Raw genomic sequence first — 22,291 nt, 5'->3', positions numbered from 1 at the left:
GGTAATGTCATCGATCAAACGATTTCATCCAACAAGTAGTGCGGGAGTGATGCAGTTTGTACAAATAAGCGACTTTGTTCGTATACTGCTATGCGACTTCTGGTTGTCTAGGTTACCTCAGGGATGTCAAAATTCTTTGTTTGCAGAAGACATAGGCCTCTCCGCCAAAGGACGAAGCCTGCGTGTCATATGTAGTAGATTGCGAAAAAGTTTGGATGTAATGCATGTAATGTGATTTAGAGTCACCACCAGTGCAGGTCTTGCCATGTCGTACGGTTCCTCCTAATTGACATTAAGATTTCTGTCTGGTGGTTTGACTTTCAAGCGCTCGACGCGGGCTGTTGGAGAAGAATGAATGATTCTTCTCCGTGATTCGGACCTGGTATCCACGACTTCCTCATCCATCCCAGGATCTGCCTGCCCATGTCCCACCCGTACATAGTATTTGTATGTATATCAGAGGCGCGTCCACATTCGAAACCATGGGTAGGACAAACGTTAACCCCTCTACCGGCAGCTTCAATTTTTACCGCTAAAAATATTCAAATCGCGATAACTTTTTTGTTTCTCTATATTTTTGCACCATTTTTTCACAAGATCTCAAAAAAACTCTTCTAGTTTAAGACTCCGTGTCGATATTAATCATTAGTGATCTAGTTTTGAAGATATTCCGATATTCCTTGGGGGACCGACATTCTCCATATAAAATGTCTTTGGCTGCCATTTTGTTTTTGGTCAACTTATCAAAAAAATAAAATGTGTACTATACAAAGCGAAGTAATAAAGAGCTACTCTGAAAAAATCATATAAATCGGTTCAGTATTCTTGGAGAAATATGAAAATTACGATATGAGGTTTTTTAGAGTTATCAAGATCTTTATTTGTCCAGCGTGGTACCCGAAACATAAATGCTCATTACTCAAAGACGGCTACACCAAATTGCGTCATTTTTTCACAGTACACTCGCATTGATGTATAGTTCCGTGGAGTGAATATCCGAATACGATAAAAATTCTGTAGCCTGAGATATTTACATGGGTTATGACTACGCGTCGGTCCCCCAAAGAATTTTGGAATATCTCTGGATCCAGATGACCAATTATCAATACCGACACGTATTCTTAAACTAGAAGAGTTTTTTGAGGGCTTGCGAAAAAATGGAGCCAAAATATCAAGAAACAAAAAAGTTATCGCGATTTGAATATTTTTTCAGCAGTGAAAAATGAAGCTGCCGGTAGAAGGGTTAATAAATATTTTGTGCATAAGCAAGCTAAGAAAAATTTTACCCCTATGAATTCCTGAACTTGAAATTGAATGTTACTATATTGAAGGGCCTCAAACGCAAAGGATACCAGTCGTTACTACAAGACTAAGATAGTTTTTTGTCTTAGCAATGCTGGTAGCGACTGAGTACCTTAGAAATAGGATATTTAAGACCTGTTGTCTGAAAAAAGGGACCTGAAAGGAATCAAAAATAGATCAAACAGGAAGTAAAAAAACAAAACTCAATAGGAGCCAAAAAATAAGACATTAATTCTTTATGCCACCAGTGCAAATATTTCTCTAAGATCTAAGACTTTTTTTGAGAATTCCTCGTTACATTACGACAAGTTTTACTGCTCGTATGTGGCTTTTCATGATTTGCTATAGGAATTTCATCAGAAATAATTTCAGGTGTGTTCAGATATTACTTTGCAAATTTCTAAAGGTATACACTGCCCATAACTGCATATTTGAAGCATTCGACAAAAGTAGGCAATGAGTTAATGGAATACCAAGTGTGCATTTTTTTACAGTATGGGAGAAAACTAAAATTTCTAAAAATCACTAAAAACTCAAAAATGCTTATTTGAGAATGAAATTTTGTACAACTTATTGCCACTACATTACGAGGCTCATGTATAATCTCAATTTGGCTGTTACGCGGTTACAATTGCCAATGTGACAAAACAACTTGGTATTTTTTTTTCGAATTTTCTAGAATAATCTCACAGATTTCAGTAAGTTGATGGAAAGTATTTGTCATTTGATGGCTCTCCCCGGTATTAACTCCAAATTCTCAAAAATGTCGAATGTGACAAATATGCAGTTATGGGCAGTACATTCAGCTATTATTTCCCAAGAAACTCCCCCACGAATACTCATTGGGAATTGGTCCAAGAATTTTGCTAAGGATATCTCAAGAATTCAGTCTGGATTTTCCCAAGGAGTACCACAGAAATGGAATTTCTTCAAAGATTTTTCCGGAAATCTTAAAAATTCATCCAATTTTTCAAGAGAGTTCTTATTTCCCCAAGATTTTATCCAGTTATTCATCCATAGAATTCCCTGGGACATCTTCCAAGTTTTTTGAGCAAAACATCTTCTAAAATTCAATCAATAACTTGCTAAATCTCTTGAAACGCCTCCAGGAATTGCTAGGGATTTCCTTTAAAATTATCTTTCAGGATTTATATAAGATTTCATCTAGAAATTTAATTTAAATAATTTACCTTCATCAATTGCTCCAGAGATTCCTTCTAAGATTTGTATAGAAATTCTTGCACCAATTCTAGGAGATTTTGTGAAGCAAGTCTTGAAAGATTTTTTTTTGCGAATTTTTCCAGGAATGTCTCAAAGGAAAGGCCAAGGCCATTTTTCTGAAAAATAAATCCGTAAGTTATTTTTGAAAAAAAAAAAAATCCTAAAGTAACCTCTGATAAAACCTATGTATGTTTGTGAGTCATCCTGAATGAACAAGTACCTCTGAAAGAACTCCTGGACTATTGAAGAAATTCCAGAAGATTTCATAGACAATTTGCTGAAATAATCGAAAATAAAAATCATCTCTGGATAATATTTCGCAGGATTTTGCAAAAGAAAAACATTAGACAGAATCTCGTAAAAACTTATATAGACTTTTGGAGAATGTATGGGAATGTTTTGAGAATCATTACAAGAAATATTTGGATTGAATGCTGGAGAAATTTCTAGAAGTAAACAGATTTGTTCTTAGAACCTCTGAAGGAATTCCTGGATTCCTGGGAGGAAACATGGATGAATTCTTGAAGAAATCCACATGTGCAGAGGGAGGAATTCTTGTAGGGTTCCTTGAACAAACCCTATTTTTTCAACCCACTATTTTTTGGAAGATCTCCTACAGTAACAACTAGAGAATTGGGTTGAAGGATTAGTGAAAAATATCTGGAGTGAATTCAATGATACTATTGAAAAAAATAAATAATAATAATAGGACATTACCTGAGGATATTACTGAAGGCAGTAGCTTTGTTTCTTGTGGATTTTCTGGAGCAAATTCTGGAGAAATACTTCTTAGCATACTTTGAAAAACAACTGGAAAAAATCTGGAACATTGGCAGAGAATTCTCTAGAAGAATTTCAGAAGAGTTCCCTCTCAGATACCCTGAAAGTAGTCCTAATAAAATCACTATGATAAATTCTGAATCTTTTCTTCGGGGAGTCTGAGACGAAATTCTTGAAGAGCCTGTTGTACCAACAATTCTGCACCAGGATTCAGTGCAAGCAGAATAAGGAAAAAACTCTAGAGACCGTTTTGGTTAAAACAGAGACTTTAGATACCTTCCATTAAAGTAGAAACTTCTTAAAGACTTGCATTGAGGCGAAGAAGGCCTTCATTGAAATGTGTATGCGCCATGATTGCTGCTCAATAATCTCACGGGTTCCAATTGTTAATCAGTTGGTTTTGCATTCACTTAGCTGACAAGTATCAGCATACTTTCGTCTACTGTATGTACATTTAGTGATACTTTTTTCGAATCGATATGAACTATGAGGACTAAGATTTATTGTTTTGAAATTGGAAGCTACAATCCCATCATGGCTGCTAAAACGAACGACTAGCTACTTAACGTTAAAGTAGAGACCAAAATATATCAGTGGGAATTTGATGAAATTTTTCAAGAATTAACTAAGAACTACATTCAGAATTTTCAACGGTAATTCTGAATCAGAAAGAAGGAGAACTTCTTGACACTCTGAGAATTCTATAGGAATTGTTCTGAAAATCGCACGTTCAGAAATTGTTAGTACCACACTCGTGCTTTGTATAACACGATGCGACTGGTCTTAGATTAATCCATAGCTTCTTCCAAAAATTCTTCAAGAATTTTCTGATAATTCTCTATGGATGTTCCAATAACTTCTCATGAATTACTTCCAGGAATGTTCATGTAAATTTGTCCCAGAACGTATACAGGATTGGTTGGTGATATTTTTAGGAAATCATCCATTTATTCATTGTGAAATGTCATAGAGGATTCCTCCATTAGTTTTTCTAACGATTAAAGAAGATTCTCGTAACAATCCTTACAGTCATTTTTCCAAAATATTCTCTATAGGTATTCTCAATCGTTCTTCACACGAGCCAGATTTTTTTGAGGGTCATGCACAAACTCGATTCACTAGGCATGAGGAATCATGAAAAACCTTATCGTATCTTCCATTCTCCATAAGAATAAGTACGATGTTGGTCGAGTTTGAATGTATAATATTGAACAGATGATAAATGAAACAATTTATTTTTAAAGCTTTCTACTGATCTCTTTTTGATTTTATTTTTGTTGAATCGTGGGTAGGACAATCCATTGACTGTCCTATACAGGTTTTTTGTGCATAGTACATGTCCTACCCACTTCCCGCGTCACTGCAGTGCACTGATGTATTGTTGTAGCGTTGAAAGGAGATAATCTCGCGTAACATTTCAAAAAGGCCAATCCTCAGATCGTTGACTCTGAGAAAATTCGATTTGAATATTATCCACTACATTTTAAATTCCTATTTCTCAGTATTCAAATCAATCAATGTGTTCATTTGCCTTTGTGTAGTTTGTGGGTGTTGGGAGATGCTTTCGAATGGTATCAAACCCCAATTTGTTTACAATTTGATTTTAGAATTTTTACGCGAGTAATGATTAGAATGATGATATAATGCGGGAGAGGGAAATGGTATTATGTCCGTTTCTGGTTCTAGCGATTGCTAGAACATACGAATGAGCGTGGAGGGAATAAAAGATGGAATTCTTCTTGTTTTTACCAAGCAGAAGCGGTAGCCATTGGACCACCAAGTAAACATGTTGTAACGATGAGAGGGGTTCCAATAAATTGGTCATATAATGTTAAGTATCTAGGACTCATCCTGATAGAAATTCAACTTTCAAAAATCACATCAAGGGTATTCAAGCCAAATGTAACAAATATATAAAATGTCTGTATCCCCCTATTAACCGAAATTCGAAACTTTATTTTAAGAATAAGCTTTTGAGCTTCAAACAAATTTTCAGGCCAGCCATGTTGTATGCTGTACCGTCTAGGTTTTGTAATACCAGGAAGAAAGCTCTGCTCTGGATCCAAAATAAAAATTTGAAAATGATTCTGAAGCTTTCTCCCTGGTATACTATTTATGAGTTATATAGAATATCCAATGTTAAAACATTGGAACAAATGTCGAATTAAATTATTAATAATTGTAGACAAAAATCGTTGCAATCTTTTATTGCCACGATGAATGCATTATATATCTAGGATAAGTTAGGTTAAGTAAATTGAAAGCTTGTTTTTTTTTCTCTTAACAGCAGGTGAAATCAACTCACCTGTAAAAATTCTAAACTGCTGCGGCAAATGAAATGTAATATGTTGTTGAAAAAATGTTAATTAAGGCTTAATTTAGTTTTACCAAATTAGGATGATAATGTTGCCTAACACAAAACACCTGCGTATAAGCGCAAAATACACTGCGTGTTAAATTAGGTTAACTAATAGCATATCTATAATCCAAACCCTCATTTAGGATCAGGCTGTAGACTGAAGTAGGGCAGACGATTAACTACGCCTATCGAAGTTTTTGTAACGGCTGTTTGAGACATTGTTTTTTTTTTATAAATATCAAGCAGAATCAAAACATATAGTAGGTACCTATATAATTTTTAGTCTTTCCATTCTGAAGAAAGGCAAAAATGAGCTACAGATAGTATCATCCTACTACAATAGGCTCTCTTATCTTGACAATAAAATCTATATCTGCAGTCGCCTTATCAATCACTTTCATCGTTATCGACCATGTCACTGTATTATTTATTGTATCTCGGTCTAAATCTAACCCTTTATCGACATCGGAAAGTCACTTTGAACGAAATTCCTATCCAACGGAGCGCAAGCACCCATCATTCGGTCACTTTCAGTTGGAAAGGTGTAAACACAGCTCAGCGATCAGCGCTGAATTATGTGCCTTTTTTCTCTCGTGAAAAGTCATTAAAATCGGATTGTCGGTGTAGTCGCCTTGCGGTCGCGCGGTTCAAGACTTTTCCCGTGCCGTGGTTGTTTACCTACAAAGTTCGTGCGGTGAGTGCTGCGGGGTGTCACGTTGGTTGGTTGGCCGAGGTTCTATTAGTGCAAAGTCGGTTGCGCCTCAACACGAAGAAAACTAAATTTAGATGGTCAGCGGCGTCGTGGTGACAAGCAAAAAGAGGAAACACACATTGATGGATCGAAAATAAATCGGATAAAAAAAAAAACGGTTAATTACAGTGCTTGGGTGGAAACGCAGGAAAATTTACGAAAAGTAGGATGAAAAATTGATTCGTCACATGGGGTGGGGTATCTGTGTATGTGAGCGGAAATTAGTCCAATTGAAGTTAAGTTTGAAAATGTCGCCTAATTAGTTATGATAGTAATAATTCACGCAGATTTTTAATCTGGTTTGGTATCATAATGGCGTATCTGCAGTGACCAATTTCTCTTTATTGATTTTCTCTTTCGTTATAAAGTTGGCCAGGCGAATGTTTTCAAATTCTATTCTTGTTACAATAGGAAGTGTTCATCGTCTTGCTTCAAACAATCTTGAGCGAAATCCGATGGTGAAAAATTGATCACTTTAGCCACGACCTTATTATACTTAACGGGAGATTAAAAAAAATCCCTGCAAGGGTTGAAATGTTTAGATCCCTAATTTTGAAATACAGTCAGGTCTCCTATTAAACTTGGCCACCCACTTTACGCCCACCGCAATTTAATAGCTGTCGTTCAATTGATGCAGGTGAAATTCGGCAGGGAATCAGCTCATATCATGTGGCAGCCACAAACTAAAAACCGACTTCATCCTATTAAAATCTACTAAGAAACAGCCGTGAGAGGAAAGGCTGTGGCAGCGAGACGATGACTTTAGTTTGTTTTCGGGCCATTATTATTTGCCTCTTGTTTTCTGCTGCAAACAGTGTTCCGTTGTTTGCCTTCGCATGGTTTTACAAAATTAGAGAACCATACATTGCTGAAAATTTGACCGATTGGTCTCTAGGTCGGAGCAACGGTTGTCTAGGTCTCAGGATTTAATGTTTGGCTTCGCTTCATCTTACCCTTAAACCATATAAGAAGCTGTCCATAAACCACGTGGTATTTTTTTCAAATTTTACTATAAAGTAGCATAAAAAACAAATTTACAACTGTTTGTTCATCAGACACAATGCACCGTAAAAGTTCACTGTTTTCCGAACTCGTATAACCAGAAAAACCATTCTCTTTCGCTCACCGTACATGGCGCATTAATTTCCCTATCGTATACTGCAGGGGTTTTCATGACATTTGCCTCGAGGAGCAATTTTGAGAGTAGTGGTTGATCCTTTGATCACGACGCTTGCTCCTGCGAGGGCGGGCGACCTTCACATTTATTGAGCTTTTATCGATTTTAATCAATCCATTTTTTCAATCGTGATGATAGCGATACTTTCATCTATTTTGAATTTTAAATTTTAAAATCAATTTTTTGTCGAATGAGTATTTTTATTGGAATTTTGATTCCATCGTGTGCTACCTATCTACCTTGATACCTTGATGAATAAAGTAGAAAACTTTGGCATTTCCTGGATCCACTTTGACGGGAGGAATTTTCTCAGCCGAATTGTCTGAAACTTAGTAAGAAGAAACGCTTGGAAACAACGAATATTGTGACCAAATATGAGGTCAGCAGTTCAAAAAACCTTATTGAAGTGATTCAGAAGTGCAAAGAATAAATACTATCAACTATCTTCCGTTGGGAGAAATATAAAAAAAATCTCCAGGAAATTTCCGAAAACCTTGGATATCTTCAGTGAGCTGGCAAAATCTACCAAGGATTAAGCCACAAGTATTCCAGAAATTTCATATGGATACCTCCAGGAATTATCATTGTTTTTAATTTCCAAGATCTGGATAAAATTTGGATGGATGTTGAGTAACTATAGCTGACATGCAATATTTAACTGATAGGATCACATTGAAGGTATTTCCCAGTATTTTCACAGTTGAAAGAAACAAAATAGGTTTCAATTTAAAAATACTTTACAGATCAAAATTTTGCAATTCGGTTATAATGTTCTCTTGAAACCAAAATGGATTCAAGGGATCTCACAATTATTCACCAATCGGGAGAAACGACACTTGCTCTCAATGGCTTCGCGGACCCTCTGAGAACTCTTTACGGCCCCCTAGGGGTCCGCGGACCACCGGTTGAGAACCCCTGCATTAACGTGTCTCCGACTGACAGACGGCGGTACCCTCCGCTTGGTCATCTTCAGAGCTAAGAAGTTGCCGAACTAAACACTGCCGACCGCAGTAAGGTAACTCTCAAGACCTTACTGCAGTGCGGTTTAGCGAAACATCAGCACGATTTTGCTTTGTCTCATATGCCAGCCGCAGTGAAGAAAACTTCTAAAACCTCACTTTCGGCCGATTGTAGAAATGAGTGCTTCTAATAAGTTTCGGTATCACTTCGGCTGCTACGGCTGTTTCCTGCATTCGCTTCAGCTTGATTGGCCGCTCGTGGTTGCTACTCCAGTAACACCAGATCAGCTGCACTTACACAAGGAATCAATCAGATGACCGCTTGAGATTAACAGACACCCTTAGTGTATAAGCGCTGGTAATCTTCTATTTTCAGGCAACAATTGTGCCTGCCACGTCAGAATGCAGCCCAATGAGAAGAAGGGAGGAATTGATGTTGATACTAAAACTTGTCCACAGTAGACCAGATACCCCTGCAACTACGCCAGTTCATGCGGGAACGTATAGAGGTAAGGTAATTTTATGGCAGAGCAGCTTGCTTATTCGTTAGCAGACTGCCTATCCAAGGAAAGGCGAGCTGTAATGCTGTAAAAATGAAAGCGCAGCGAAATGGTTTCTTGTCTATCTTTGGTTCTAGCTATTGCTATGAACGAATAGTTTTAGCGTGATAGATTAAGACTGGAAGATAGAAGCAAGTGAAAGATAGAACTTCAAAATAAGAGGAAAAGGGACCGGCCTGATATTAAACCCATGACCTTCTGTTTATGGAGCGGAAACGGTAGCCTACCAACCCCGTCTAACTGATGTCAAATTTTGTTGTCAAACTTGCTCGGCGTTCAATATGGTTATCGAATCATATCGCATAGATCGCATCACCAATCACAGGTGACTATCTTTAATTTATTCCACTAACCTAATGAATTTTCCATTACAACTGTGGAGATACAGAAGATTCTTCGGTCTCTACTTACAATGGTTGTCTAACTATGGTTCCTTCTCTTTTCCGATGACCGTAAGAACGAGGGCCAGCGCCGTTATTGATTATTAAATTTTGAGGTCCCTATTTGTGTACAATGAGAATGGTAAGCTAATTCCAAGCCCCATTCATTGAATCTTTGTGCAACTTAGATTGATCTGGTCAATCACGGAGTGGCAACTACAAACTATACGGTTATTCGTATAGTAACGGAAAGCAAGCGAGAAAAATTGATTTTTTGTAATTTCTCATCGTAATAGGCTGTTTTTCATCACGCCAATCTGTCATAAACCGGCCTATTTTCCTGCACTGATGTATCCAGTGCGGGAATAGTCAGTTGCGTAATGAATCATAGTATGCAATAGTAGTTTACGGAATAAGTTGCAGAACTCGATTTTTACAGCACTAATCGTAATTATCCTACTCGGCAAGCCTCGTAGGATAAATTTACAACTCGTGCTGAAAAAATCATCATTCTGCAACTTATTCCGTAAACTACTATTGAAATTTCACGAAAAGTTACTTGAGGAATAATTTTAAATCTTTTTCTCATCAATCCGCACATGGTCGTCCGTAGCCATGTTTGAGAAATTTTGATCATAGTAGGTTGTACTGAGCAATTGTCAAAATTTTTCAAACCACGGTCCGGATAGCAACATTATTCAAATCAATGAGCGATTCAGGTTCTGATGTTCCGATTAATATTGTGTTGGCAGTGGAAGTGGCACTGGATCTAGGGGTCATCACTTGATTGATGCACATCAAATGTGCATTGAATGGCATTGAATGCATTTTTTCGTGATTCACATCAACTTAGCCCTGAGGTTGAAAACTTCATTTTGTTATCATAGTAACGCGTCGTTATTTGTTATGAAAGTATATCAGTACGAAAAGCTGGCAGCTTGGGAAAAAAGATGTTCTTGATGATCTGCAAAGCAGTTAGGAACGGGAACAATCGGTATATCCTTCCCTGAAACCATTTAAGCTGTTAAGGCCCAAGTAAAAATGGTACAAAAGTCAAAAATGAAAAAGCAGTTTTCTCTTTTTAAATAGACAAATCGAAGAAAGTAAAAACACACAGCTCTTTTATTTTCCAAATAAAAAGGCTGTGTGTTTTTATTTTTATCAATTTGTTGTTTTAAAAGAAGAAAACTGCTTTTTCAGTTCAGAATTTTGTGCCATTTTCTCTTGCGCCTTAAGTGACTCGCTGGTAGTTGACTGGGGCAATGTCGTTCCGCTGACAACGCGATTGAGTTGATAGATATTAGCCTTTCAAATTAATCGGAGTTTCAAGGTTCAATTTCAGAATTAGTGTAGACAAATTATATTTGCAGTCTGGGATGACTTATATATTATGTAGAAGATTGTGAAACTAAAACATGGCGATGAATGTGACCTGGTACACTTCAACGGCATATGGAGGGCATATTACGTTCAAGCTGCTATGAAACCTTCCGCGGAGAGATTCTCCACTGCTCCAATGTGGACCAAACTTATTTAAAGACTTCATTTGTCGTATAAATCGATTGTTTAATAAAGTAGAAATCGTCTAGAGGAGCTGGAAATAAATCAACCTCCTCCCTCTCCCATAAGCTTTACTTCATAAATACAAGATTGGCAATCAAAATAAAGATTATAAATTAAGTTTGTTCCTTATCCACGGAGAGAATTCCCCAAAAGTCCCTTAAAGCATTTTTCATAATTATTTTCATCTATAACAGCACCTTTCGCCAATGATGATGCCGGTGATCTCGTTCTGGTTCACAATTTGAAATCTTATCATGTCCTCATAACTTTGGACATCTTCCTCACTGAATCCGCCAACCATTTCCAGCTTTGGTTAAGTGAATCAGATTTATCAGCTTTGCATTTCAAAAGAGGACAATTTAGCCATTCCGAGACAAGGCAATTTTGGTCGATGGAACATCCTGTAACAAATAAATCAATACACAGTCATTTTTTTCTGATATGCCTTCAGTCTTACTAGCCACATATAGATCCTGAAAGGATAAATTTAGATTGAGCACTCTGGATGGCCAATGCTTTCGATGATTCATATAGAAGTTAGCTGCCACGAAAGTAAATTAAGTATGGACGAAATTGACACTTACACAACAACAATCAAACCCAGAGCCAAAAATCACAGCATATCATGAGTTTAGAAATTTTCAAAGAGAACGATTGCATTGAAATGCATTTTAATTTTCTCGATGCATCAGGAGTGATCCACCCCTGGATGGTGTTCTACCGGAGAAATCGAATTTAGAGTTTCTGAAGCCACTGTCATTACATAGGACACTACACGCTATGTCTGAACCAGACGATTATAAAAATCGAATGTACATCCGATTTTCTCTCGCTAGAGATCAAAACATTTTGAATGGGCTTAAATGAGCCGAAAAACGGGGTTTTCATAAGTTTTAGTATGAAAAATAGTCAAAAAGTGGAATCAATCAAAATTTCACCGATGGAATATATTTAAAACCTTACGGTTATGAAAATATAACCCAAATACTGAACTCTAGCGAGAAAAAAACCCGATGTACAATTGATTTTTATAATCGTCTGGTTCAGACATAGCGTGCACTGTTTTTGTCGATCGTCCGCGTCTCTACTAGCAGATTCTGGGGTAGATTTTTAAGTTCTGAAGAGGCAAGTAGGATGGAAATTTTCGACTGTTGCTGGAGGATTCGTCGAAATTTCCTTGTAACAATAAAGTAATGACAATTACACAAATCCTACAAACCAAATTTTTATTGCTGGTAATCAGCAAAAAATTGCTGATTTTTTTTGTGCTGTAATTTCAGCAATCCATCCAGCAAAATAAAATTTGCTGATCGTTCAGCAAACTGGATTATCAGGAAAATGACAGTTCTTATGCTGAACGTTCAGCAATGCGCGAACTCATTTGCTGATTAACCAGTAATTGAATTATTTCCAGTAATTTGTGGATTTAGTAGGAAAATTAAATGTGTTCTGATAAAACCTTGAATTAAAAACTTTATTGCGTCACACATTAGAAATATACAAAAACAAAATCCATTTTATAACTCGACATTCGTTGTCACATAGCTGCAACATCCCAATAGTTCCACCACGAAATCGACCGTAATCATCCGTTTCCAATGGGATCTGGTGGAACTGAACAGATACTGCAACATGTATGTCTGAAAATAGAAATAAATGTTTCCCAATGTATCGGAATTTTATATTTTCGTAAATATTCGTGATACTTACAAAATTCCGTTGGTAAATGGAAGAACTATATATTTGGCGAGACGAAAACAAACTGCACTGACGAAAGTTTATGACAGATGTTTTGCTGGTTGTTTCAGTAAACTACCAGTTTGCTGAATATGCAGCAACAAGTATTTACTTTACTGAATAATCAGTAAAACATCAATTGCTGAAGCCCTTTCAGCATTCCATTTTGCTGGAAGGCAAACTCAAAATTTGGTGTGTAAGAACGAAAATTCATAGACCTCTTCGTTTTCATTAGAATGATAGTTATAACTATCATCTAATCATATATTTAAATCAAATGTGCTTCATTACTGTTGGATTGTTTGCATTGTAGTTTGTTATGCATTCTTCCAGCCGCTATTGGTTTTGTGTACCATGTACACGACGAAACACGTGTCAAATGTATAAAAAAGGAAATTGAAACTGCGAAAAAAACAACCACGAGCTCCGGTGGGGATCGATCCAACGACTTCCTATTCGCTAGAAGCCTACAAGCTGTGGAGCCCCCCGGGAGAACCCGACGCTCGGAGGCGAATTGAACTCGATTACCCCAAAGCACATGGAATTGTCATTTCGCAGTTTAAACTTCCTTCGGATGTATGAGATGTACAATTGACACAAGTGTCCTCAAAATTGGCTCTAAACACCTCAGGAATTAAGTGTTTTTGACTGTACCATGTCTGATAAAAATATGCCCGATACTGTGTATATTTGAATAAAAATGGAATGGTGTTTGTATGTCACGAAATGGCTTCAGAGCGATTCAACGGATTTACCTGATTCTTTCCCTGTTGATGCCCTGGATGAATGGGCTCCGACGTGTTCGTGGATTTGAAAATTCTAATAGAAAAGGGTAAAAACGGGAAACACAAATCTAACATTTCAACAGGGTTTTTCGCACGGCCTATGTCACAGCCTACTACTTGGCAACACAACGTTCGCCAGGACAACTAGTATGTAATAGTTTTGAAGATATAGATAGAAGAATGTGAGCAACATCATTGTTATAATTTCAATTGTTATAATTCTTCCATTTATCCAAAATGAAAAGCGATTTTTAAGCCAAGAAAAAACTACAAAACATGACATGATAACTTGTTTAATGAGTGTTGGATATTTCCTTAAATAGATTCAACATCATATCATAATATCATAGATATCATAACTTACACATCACAATGATTACTAATCTTGGTTTAATTATTTTGTAATGTTGCAATGTGAAAATAAACAATTAATTTATTATTTTCATGTTTTGGATAAAAATATCAAACAACTTAAATAGTTATTGATTTGTGATAGTGCTATCATAATTTGTCATTATTCTGTTTATTTTCATACAAAATTTTGATTGTCATTTTTTATCAACTCGATTGTTTTTAACTTGATCAGAACTCGAGTCGCTTGCTCTTGCGGAGACGAGCGATGAACACTTGTTTGGCGTACAATGCGTTTATCGAATTATATCGCTAATTCGGTTAGGCGTGAGTAAATCATGAAACGCATCACCAATTACAGGTGACTCTTAGATCCTTCGTTATCCTACTTACCCAATACCCTTTCCCTGACATCTGTAGATAAGCAGAGGTATACTCGGTCTCTAGTAACAATGATTGTCTAGCTAACATTCGTTCTCTTTCCCCATAACCTTAAGGTCGCGGTCGGTGGCGTCGTTGACTCTTAAATTTTGAGCTCTCGATTAGTGCATATTGAGAATGGTAAGCTAATCTCAAGCCCCATTCGTTGAATCTCTGTGCAACTTTGATTGTTGGGATCAATCACGGAGTAGCAACTACGAATCGTACGGTCAATTATGCTAATTTGGCTAGCGAAGCACCTGTCATGACATCATGACTTCTATCACACAAGATTTTGACAATGTAATACTCAATCGTCTCCCTTCGCAACATTTTTGCACATGGTGTCGTGGAGCACTTTCCATGACTTCACGGAGCACCAAGTGCTCCTAGGATCACGATCTGAAAACCATTGGTCTACTGCAAACTGAGAGCAGATACAGACGGTAACGCAACGTGGGGGACTAGCTGAAACTGTCGCGCCGGTCGGGGTTGTGCCTATTTTCACTGCCACTCTTGGTCCCACCTCCATCTCCCTCCTCAACCACCCACCATTGAGGGAGCGTGACATTTTCCTTTCTCACCACGCCTGATCCGATTGCGGCGTCGCGTTGCCGTAGTCGTCGTCGTTGAAGAGAAGGTGGGCGCTTTGGATGTGACTGTGAAGAGTGGCAGTCGAAGCCGTCGTAGTCGAACTCTCGTAACCTATCTCAAGGGATTCGCGTTCGCAAGTCGCGGGGACAGTAGTGGCAAGTGTTTGGTAAATTGGTCGATCATCATCGAGCCGAGCTGAATAAGTGATCGTTTGGGTACATGCTTTCAACAAGTCGCGCGCAGGCAGAAAGTGCAGTCAACGGGAGGCGTCGATCGTTAAAAAAGCGGCCATTTAAATTTAATTGAATTGCTCCAAGGACCAGCAACTAGCAACCGGTGTAGCGTCCTACAGTTATTGTCGAGTGTGTGATTATTTGATGGTTGTTGTTGGCACTGAAGTGGTGAAAAGTGTTTCAGTGTGGGAAAACAGGAAATAAATCGGGTCAAATCAAGGCGTTCAAGGTGCGTCGACGCATGATTCCGCATAACTGTGTTCAATTTGATCGAGAAGACCTTCTTTTGCGTGATCGATAGGGGTCACAACCCCTCGGAGAGTGGGCTACGCAGTTGTTTTGTGTTGTGTACCGGAAAATGGGGCCGTGGTTATAGACAGGGCTGGTAGTGGCTGAGTATCTTGAAAGTAGAAACTTTAGAGATTTTCTTTCAGTAAATAAAATACCAAAAAGTAATCAACAAGAGATTTAAACAAGAAAACAAAAGGAAACGCCACAAGAACCGGGAGATAAGGATTCATCATGTAATCTGACCAGATATTTATTAAATAATACTTTTATTGGAAGTTCTTTGTGACATTACCACAAGTATTTCCTCAAATGGACTATTTTCACGAAAACTGTTTTTTTTTTTCAAACGTACCATTTCCTCGAAAAAATCTTAATTTATTCTACATACTGAAAGCTTTTCACGGTTCGGGTTGGTAGTCTTATGACTATCGGTTCACCTTCCCAAGCAGGAGGTCGTGGGGTCAATCCCAGGCCTGTCCTTTTCTCTTATTTGTAACATTCTTCCTAATAGCTATCTTTCTCCATCACTCTGCGGCATTCTGGTTAATTGCTATGATCATTAAAAAAATAAACAATCAATATTTGGCTAATCGTGCTGCAATTCGTTAAAAGTGATCGGTGGAATAACTGCTGCAGTGTTCTTCTTCTTTGACTTAATAAATCACTCAAGAATTTTGGGAGATTTAAACTCAGCTCACTCAAGTTTGGAAGAAGTGACGAAACAATCCTGCTGGAGAAATTCATAGTTAAAATTTTTGAAAACGTCTATGCGGAATCCCATATTTATTGGGGAATTCCTAGAAGATTTATATTCTTTAAAAAGAAGCTATTGAGGTTTCCTCTTCTAGAGAAACTATCAATGAGAAGAATTTTTCAAGAACCTATGGAATAGTCGCGTTATAGTCTCAGAACATTTCTTCGAAGCCTTGCCTATGATATACAATGTAATGGAAAAAGTGACTTTGGTGAACATTTCGAGTGAAGTAGAGACTTCTGAGACCTTCCAGTAAAAGTAAAGACTTGCATAAAAATAGTGCCCAAGTCTAAAGTAGTAATCAGCTACCAGCCCTGCACAGTTCAAACCGGTTCGTTGAGAATTGCCGTGACTCGAGTCGCGTACAAATTGAGGGAAAACAAAGTGGAAGTAAACAAGCAGATTTTTGTCATAGAAAACATCAAGGCGGGAAGTGACCATTTTAATAGCCGTTCGTCCGGTTGGTATTGGTGAGTTTTTCCGCGGTTGGGGTGTGAGAGTGATTTTCCTGCGGGGTGTCACCCGAAATTGGTCATCAAAACGTATTTTCTGTCGGTCGGTGACAACGGGAAAGAGTTTAAAAATATACAACAATCTGTGGCGGGTGATCTTGTAGTGGAAGAATTTCATCACTCGCGAAGAAGATAAATAAGAATAAGCGGTTGGGACAACGTTCGATGCGGGATTAGTTTGGATTGGGCGAGAAATACGAAGCCGGAGAATCCCGGGAGCGGGGTAGTGTACTACTTTGAGTAGTAGTTCACAGGTGCGGATGAGTGGATTCTACAGTCACATGAAGGTATGCGATGAAAAATTATATGTTATGTTATGGCGAGTGTAAATTATGAAAGCTTGTTCTGAATAATAGAGTAAAGTGGGGCAAAAGTTCGAGTGGGGTAAGAGTTTCTTTTTAAGATTTCTAGCTCAATTCAAAACAAATCTTATAAATGTCATTGTGGTTCGAATGCTATTCAAGTAAGAGACTTTCACTCCAAATATCATAAAAATCGATTGAGATTTGAAAAAGTTATGGCTATTTGTTGTTTTTCGACGTGAATATTATAATTTTTGGTCAAACTTTCGTTGCATGGAACCAATTGAAGATAAAATCTTTTCCAATATTTTATGTAAGGGCGTTTCTAGGCCTATCATAAGGTTGCTTTGAGGTGTATTAGTTTTTGCATAGATGCTTGAAAACAATTTTTAGCCCATAGTGGGGCAAAAGTTCGAATCAGCGGGGCAAAAGTTCGACCCATGTATAAAATCACGGAAAAATTTTCAAATTGCCTAAAATCCACATATTATCTTCAAATTTAGTTGAACTTGTCTGATCGTGTGAAAACTGTTACCAAAATTTTACATTTCCACTTAGTTTTGCGAAAAACTGCTATTTTTGAGTATATTACAATTAACCCGGTTTTGGGCAATTTTTTGAAGAAATTTTAGTGTGTATTTTTCGGCAAACTTAAGTTTTCGGCTGGTGTAAAGTATGCCTGTCATAAAAGGATCGATATTTTGTGTTTTAGCCAGCGAACTTTTGCCCCACACTAGATTCGAACTCTTGCCCCACCGGTGGGGCAAAAGTTCGAATAAGACAATCAATTTTGAAACTGTTATAACTAAAAATGGGTAAATATTTGAACACAAGTTTGTTCAGCAAAATTATAGCCAATATGTTGAAGGTTCACTGTGTGGTATTTGTTTTGTTTAAACTGTTATTGTTTTTCTGGGAACTTTGATTATACCACTAAGGTCGAACTTTTGCCCCACCTTACTCTATCGCATACAGCGATTTACCTTAAAATCAGTTTAAGTTGAAGGATACAAGCTCAAATCCATCCAAATAAATCCAACACTTGGATGGACCATGTGGTGGAGTTGCTATCATCATTCATAAGCGTATAAAACATGAACTCTTTTTGCCAATTGAAACCAAAATTTTTAGAGCTTGAGGTCATTTATTTTGTTAACATCTAAACAGATAACACTGAATCAACAATCTGACACAAAAATGATCGGTTGGTGGCCACATCTCTCAAACTTTGGTTCTGCCCCACGCTCGCCATATCATTGTACTCTTGATTTTGCAGGGATGCTGTTCGGCATACCTTTAACATGCCTTGCCTATCGTATCCTGCTAGCTTTGGCTAATTTCTGTATACTGGGTTCGTCGTAGAATTCGTTGTTCATCCTTCTCTTTCGCAAACTATGCTCCTGCACGCCACCGAAGCTCGTCATGAGCATTCGACGTTCGAAAACTTCAAGAGCTTGCAGGTCATCCTCGAGCATAGTCATCGTTTCATGCCTGTTGAGGATTACCGGTCTTATAAGCGTTTTGTACTTGGTACATTTGATACATGGAAGCGGGGACATTTTTTTTAACACGTGCTCTTTTGGACAGTTATGTTTTCATGGACCCATACCATAAAATAATACAAACCTCCGCAAACTGTTTGTATGTATGTGATTGGTCTATAAAGTACCATGCGCTGCCTACATTCTACTATTTTGTAGAATTAAAAGAGGAAGCGTAGTATGCAATTAACGCAAGCTAAAAGTGCATCATATAAGAGACGTTTTACATATCAACGGGAAAAGAATAAACTGCATAATTTGCCATCCATGACGACATTTACTCAGACGGGGTGCTATTCCTCTCTCGCTTTTATTTGCAGCCAATCATCACGATTAATACATCTTTTTAAAATAGATTCGTAGCCGTCTCCCTTACAGTACAATCATTGCGATCTCAGCGGATTAGACAAATTTTGCGGTGTGACCGTTAGTTAAAAATAATCACATCCGCCCAAAATGAAGGACCAGTGCCAAACTATTTACGAATTTATTTCCGAAAGCCGTGTTGGTGGTTGTAAAGGTAGCTAGTGATTAATGCCACCAAAGTCTCACACTTTCGCTTGCACTAGATCACTGTTTTGTAATTGATTGTTATGTATGTTGTTACTAGTGAAGAGCAATTCATAATCGATTACACGGCGAAACATGTTTGGGTGGGTGGGTGTTTGTACGTTGAATCGATATTAAATCGTGCAATCAATTTCAATCAAAATATGTTCAAACCAAAAGCTTAAGCCCTATTATGTATGTTCGATGGATTCAATTTGCAAAAAGATCAATTATTCATAGTTTAAATTTCATTTCAACTTTAATTAAACCAGTGTTTTCTACAACTTTGACGACCTGTTGCACAGAATTGTTATGTGCTGAATCATCACCATCAAAATCAGAAAATTTTGTAATATAAGGAGAAAGAATTTACTGCATTAGTCGATCTTTGTAAGTTATTTTTAAATTTTAGAATTTTTCTCAAATTTTGTACGCTAAAGTATATTTCAATTTCTACGACATATTTCGAAATTCATTGGACGTATAAGCGAATCAATGAGAAATAATCATAAGCTGGAAGAGACCAAAATATAACTAAAAAACCGCGTCTTCAAAAAAGGGATTAATCCCGTTGGTTTCAGAAAAGGTGTACCTTAAATCTAAAAAAGCCATCAAGTAATAGCATATTTTGCAAAATAAGATAGATTTTCATTAAAACATAAGGTATTTGGTCATTTGTTCTTATGTATTGACCAGGTAATGACGAGAAAATATTATGCTTTGAATTTGATACTCTCAATGCAGTATTGGCGTAGTCACTGCTAAAATCTCGAAAAAAAGAAGAGATAAACAAAAAAGTGATATTTTTCTCATTTATCCATACGGAGATCCCCCGTCAATATTTTTTTTATCATTTTCAAGTTCTTTATAAATAGCGCCATCGTGTAGAATCTTCAAGCTTTGGAATAAAAAAAATCACGAACAAATGGAATATTTTTAAAATTAAATAACGAGAGGGTAATAGGGATTGGAAAGTCGCAAGAAGCAAACTAGATCATGTAAGTTAAAAGATGAATTTATAATGAATTACAATCAAATAAAATTATTTACAGCTTGAGCCGATCTTCAAAGGCTGCTCCAAAAACTTAGTTTATCTTGATAACAGAACTTCAACTACAATAATCAAAATTTTACAACAAAAAAACATACACACTATCCGGCTGGTGAAGTACCGGTCGAACAATAAGTAGAATCGCAGGAAAAATATCGCACAGGACGACAAAAAACGTGGCAGGCTGTTCAAAGTGCGCCTTTTTTCTCATTTGGTTTATTTTCTTGCATGGAGCCAAAACCGGAACTTGGTTCCGGAAGAACTTTCCGGGTAAGGCCAAGGCCAAGGAACAAATGTAAATTCGATTCTAAGCAACATGTGCGGCTACATGAACGTCATGAAAACATCTAAGAAACCGAATGATATCAAATCGTAATACTGTCAATCTTACCATATGACCAAGGCTCAATAGTAGGGTCATTTTCGGTGAACTAGGATACAAAAAAGATAAAGCATAAAACTAGGCATGCGACTGCTCAAACTTCATGAAATAACCTCAGCGTTGTTGTAAGAACATGCTTCTTGCCTGTATGGATATTTCGGCCAGACGACCAGACCGTTTCTCTCCTGATTCACAGGAAGTGACATCAGAATCCAGTTATTGTCTGGTCATCTGGTTGCAGTATCCAATACATGAAAAATACATGTTTTTACAGCAACGCTGAGGTTATTTCATAATGTGTTGAGTTGTCTCCTGGTTCACCGGAAGTGATATCAGAATCCGGCCATTATCTGGTTATCTGGCAGAAGTATCAATATATACAAAAGGCATGTTCTTACAGTAACGCTGAGATTATTTTGATTAGTCACATGCCTAGTTTTACCTATTATACGTGTTTGTCGTCTGATTCACCGGAAGTGACATCAGAATCTGGTAATTGTCTGGTCATTTAGTCGAAGTGTCCATACAATCAAAAGATGTGTTCTCGTAGCAACGCTGAGGTTATTTCTTAAAGTTTGAGCAGTCGCATGCCTAGTTTTGAGCTTTATCCATATTTTTCTATTGCTTCATCGGAAGTGACTCTACAATTGAACCTTTGCCATATGGTAAAATTGGCAATATCGAGAGTTAATGTCTTGCATTGGATTCTGGAGATTAGTTCATGACGTTCAAGTAGTCGCATATCAATCTTCGGGTCAAATTTACATTTGTTTCTTGGCCTAGCCGGAAAGTACTTTCAGAACCAGGTTTCGGATTTTGCCCCGTAGAAGAAAATATTAACCAAATGATGTATTCTTGTATTAGTCCGTTACTTAAAGCCTAAAAGTTAGTAGAACCTATGATTGAATATTGCTTTCTTTGCTAAAGTTGTAAAAATGTGACTAGGAAACACTTATTTCCGGTTGAAAACATATGTAGACCAGAACTTGCGGTTGAAAACCTCATTCTCAGGAATTCTAACTCAATAACAAACATTAACTCTAGTGGAAAAAAAATAATAATACGACACTTCAAAATTAGGAAATAACGAAAAAACCATAGCATAGTCAAATTTTTGAACCTCACTATCTTCAAAAGTGCAACAAATCGCAAGATCATTTTATTTTGCAACATAGAACAATACTTACTAGATGAAACAGATATCATAGTTTCAGAGGTATATTATGGTGTTTTTGAGGACTCTATGTCACTACCACGAACGCCATTACCCGAATGGGTTATTACCCGAATGCATAACATTTTATGATTAATTCTGATTAGAAGGTAGAGAGATAATTGTACGGTTCCTTATAAGTCTTGAACGGCTTTGGCTTACACAATTAATTTTCCAAATATTCAGCTGCATTTCGATAAGAAATTCGCAAAAATTAACTATGTTTGATTCAAGACAATGAAGAAATGATAATGTTAAAAAAGTGATGAGCAGTCCCAGTAGGTAGCAGTTTTCTCCCGAGCAGACAGAAATTGTAGAAACATTCATTTCTTTATTTCATCAATTACGATACACGGACGTTCTCGTTGCTCTTGATTTATTGATCAATCAGAAAAAAAACCTTTCCAGTTTTGACAAATGATTTATTCTTACTAAAGCCTTAACTGTAATGAAAGCTGTAAAGATATCCTGCTTTCTAAAGAATTAGCTGTTCCATATGAAAATATTAGTGACAAGCCTTCCAA

At 37.2% G+C, this 22,291-nt stretch overlaps 1 protein-coding gene across 10 annotated transcripts in view; it reads left to right on the top strand.

Annotated features, from left to right (window-relative positions):
* LOC5576419 (calcium-binding protein E63-1) overlaps positions 1–22,291 on the top strand; it is a 372,289-nt gene that overhangs the window by 19,240 nt on the left and 330,758 nt on the right. Inside the window, exons 1-2 of one of the 10 annotated variants that reach the window (XM_021841275.1) lie at positions 6,134–6,356; positions 16,633–17,016. The exons of 1 other annotated variant lie outside the window; for it this stretch is intronic. In XM_021841275.1, coding sequence (XP_021696967.1) covers positions 16,990–17,016 — 27 coding nt within the window. In that variant the 5' untranslated portion in view covers positions 6,134–6,356; positions 16,633–16,989. 8 more of the 10 variants (XM_021841272.1, XM_021841271.1, XM_021841269.1 and 5 more) reach the window with 8 other exon arrangements.

This window comes from Aedes aegypti, chromosome 2 (genome assembly GCF_002204515.2).
Source record: "Aedes aegypti strain LVP_AGWG chromosome 2, AaegL5.0 Primary Assembly, whole genome shotgun sequence".
Classification (NCBI taxonomy): domain Eukaryota; kingdom Metazoa; phylum Arthropoda; class Insecta; order Diptera; family Culicidae; genus Aedes; species Aedes aegypti.
Note: the sequence above shows the minus strand (reverse complement) of the source record. Positions and strands in the feature narration are given on the sequence as shown.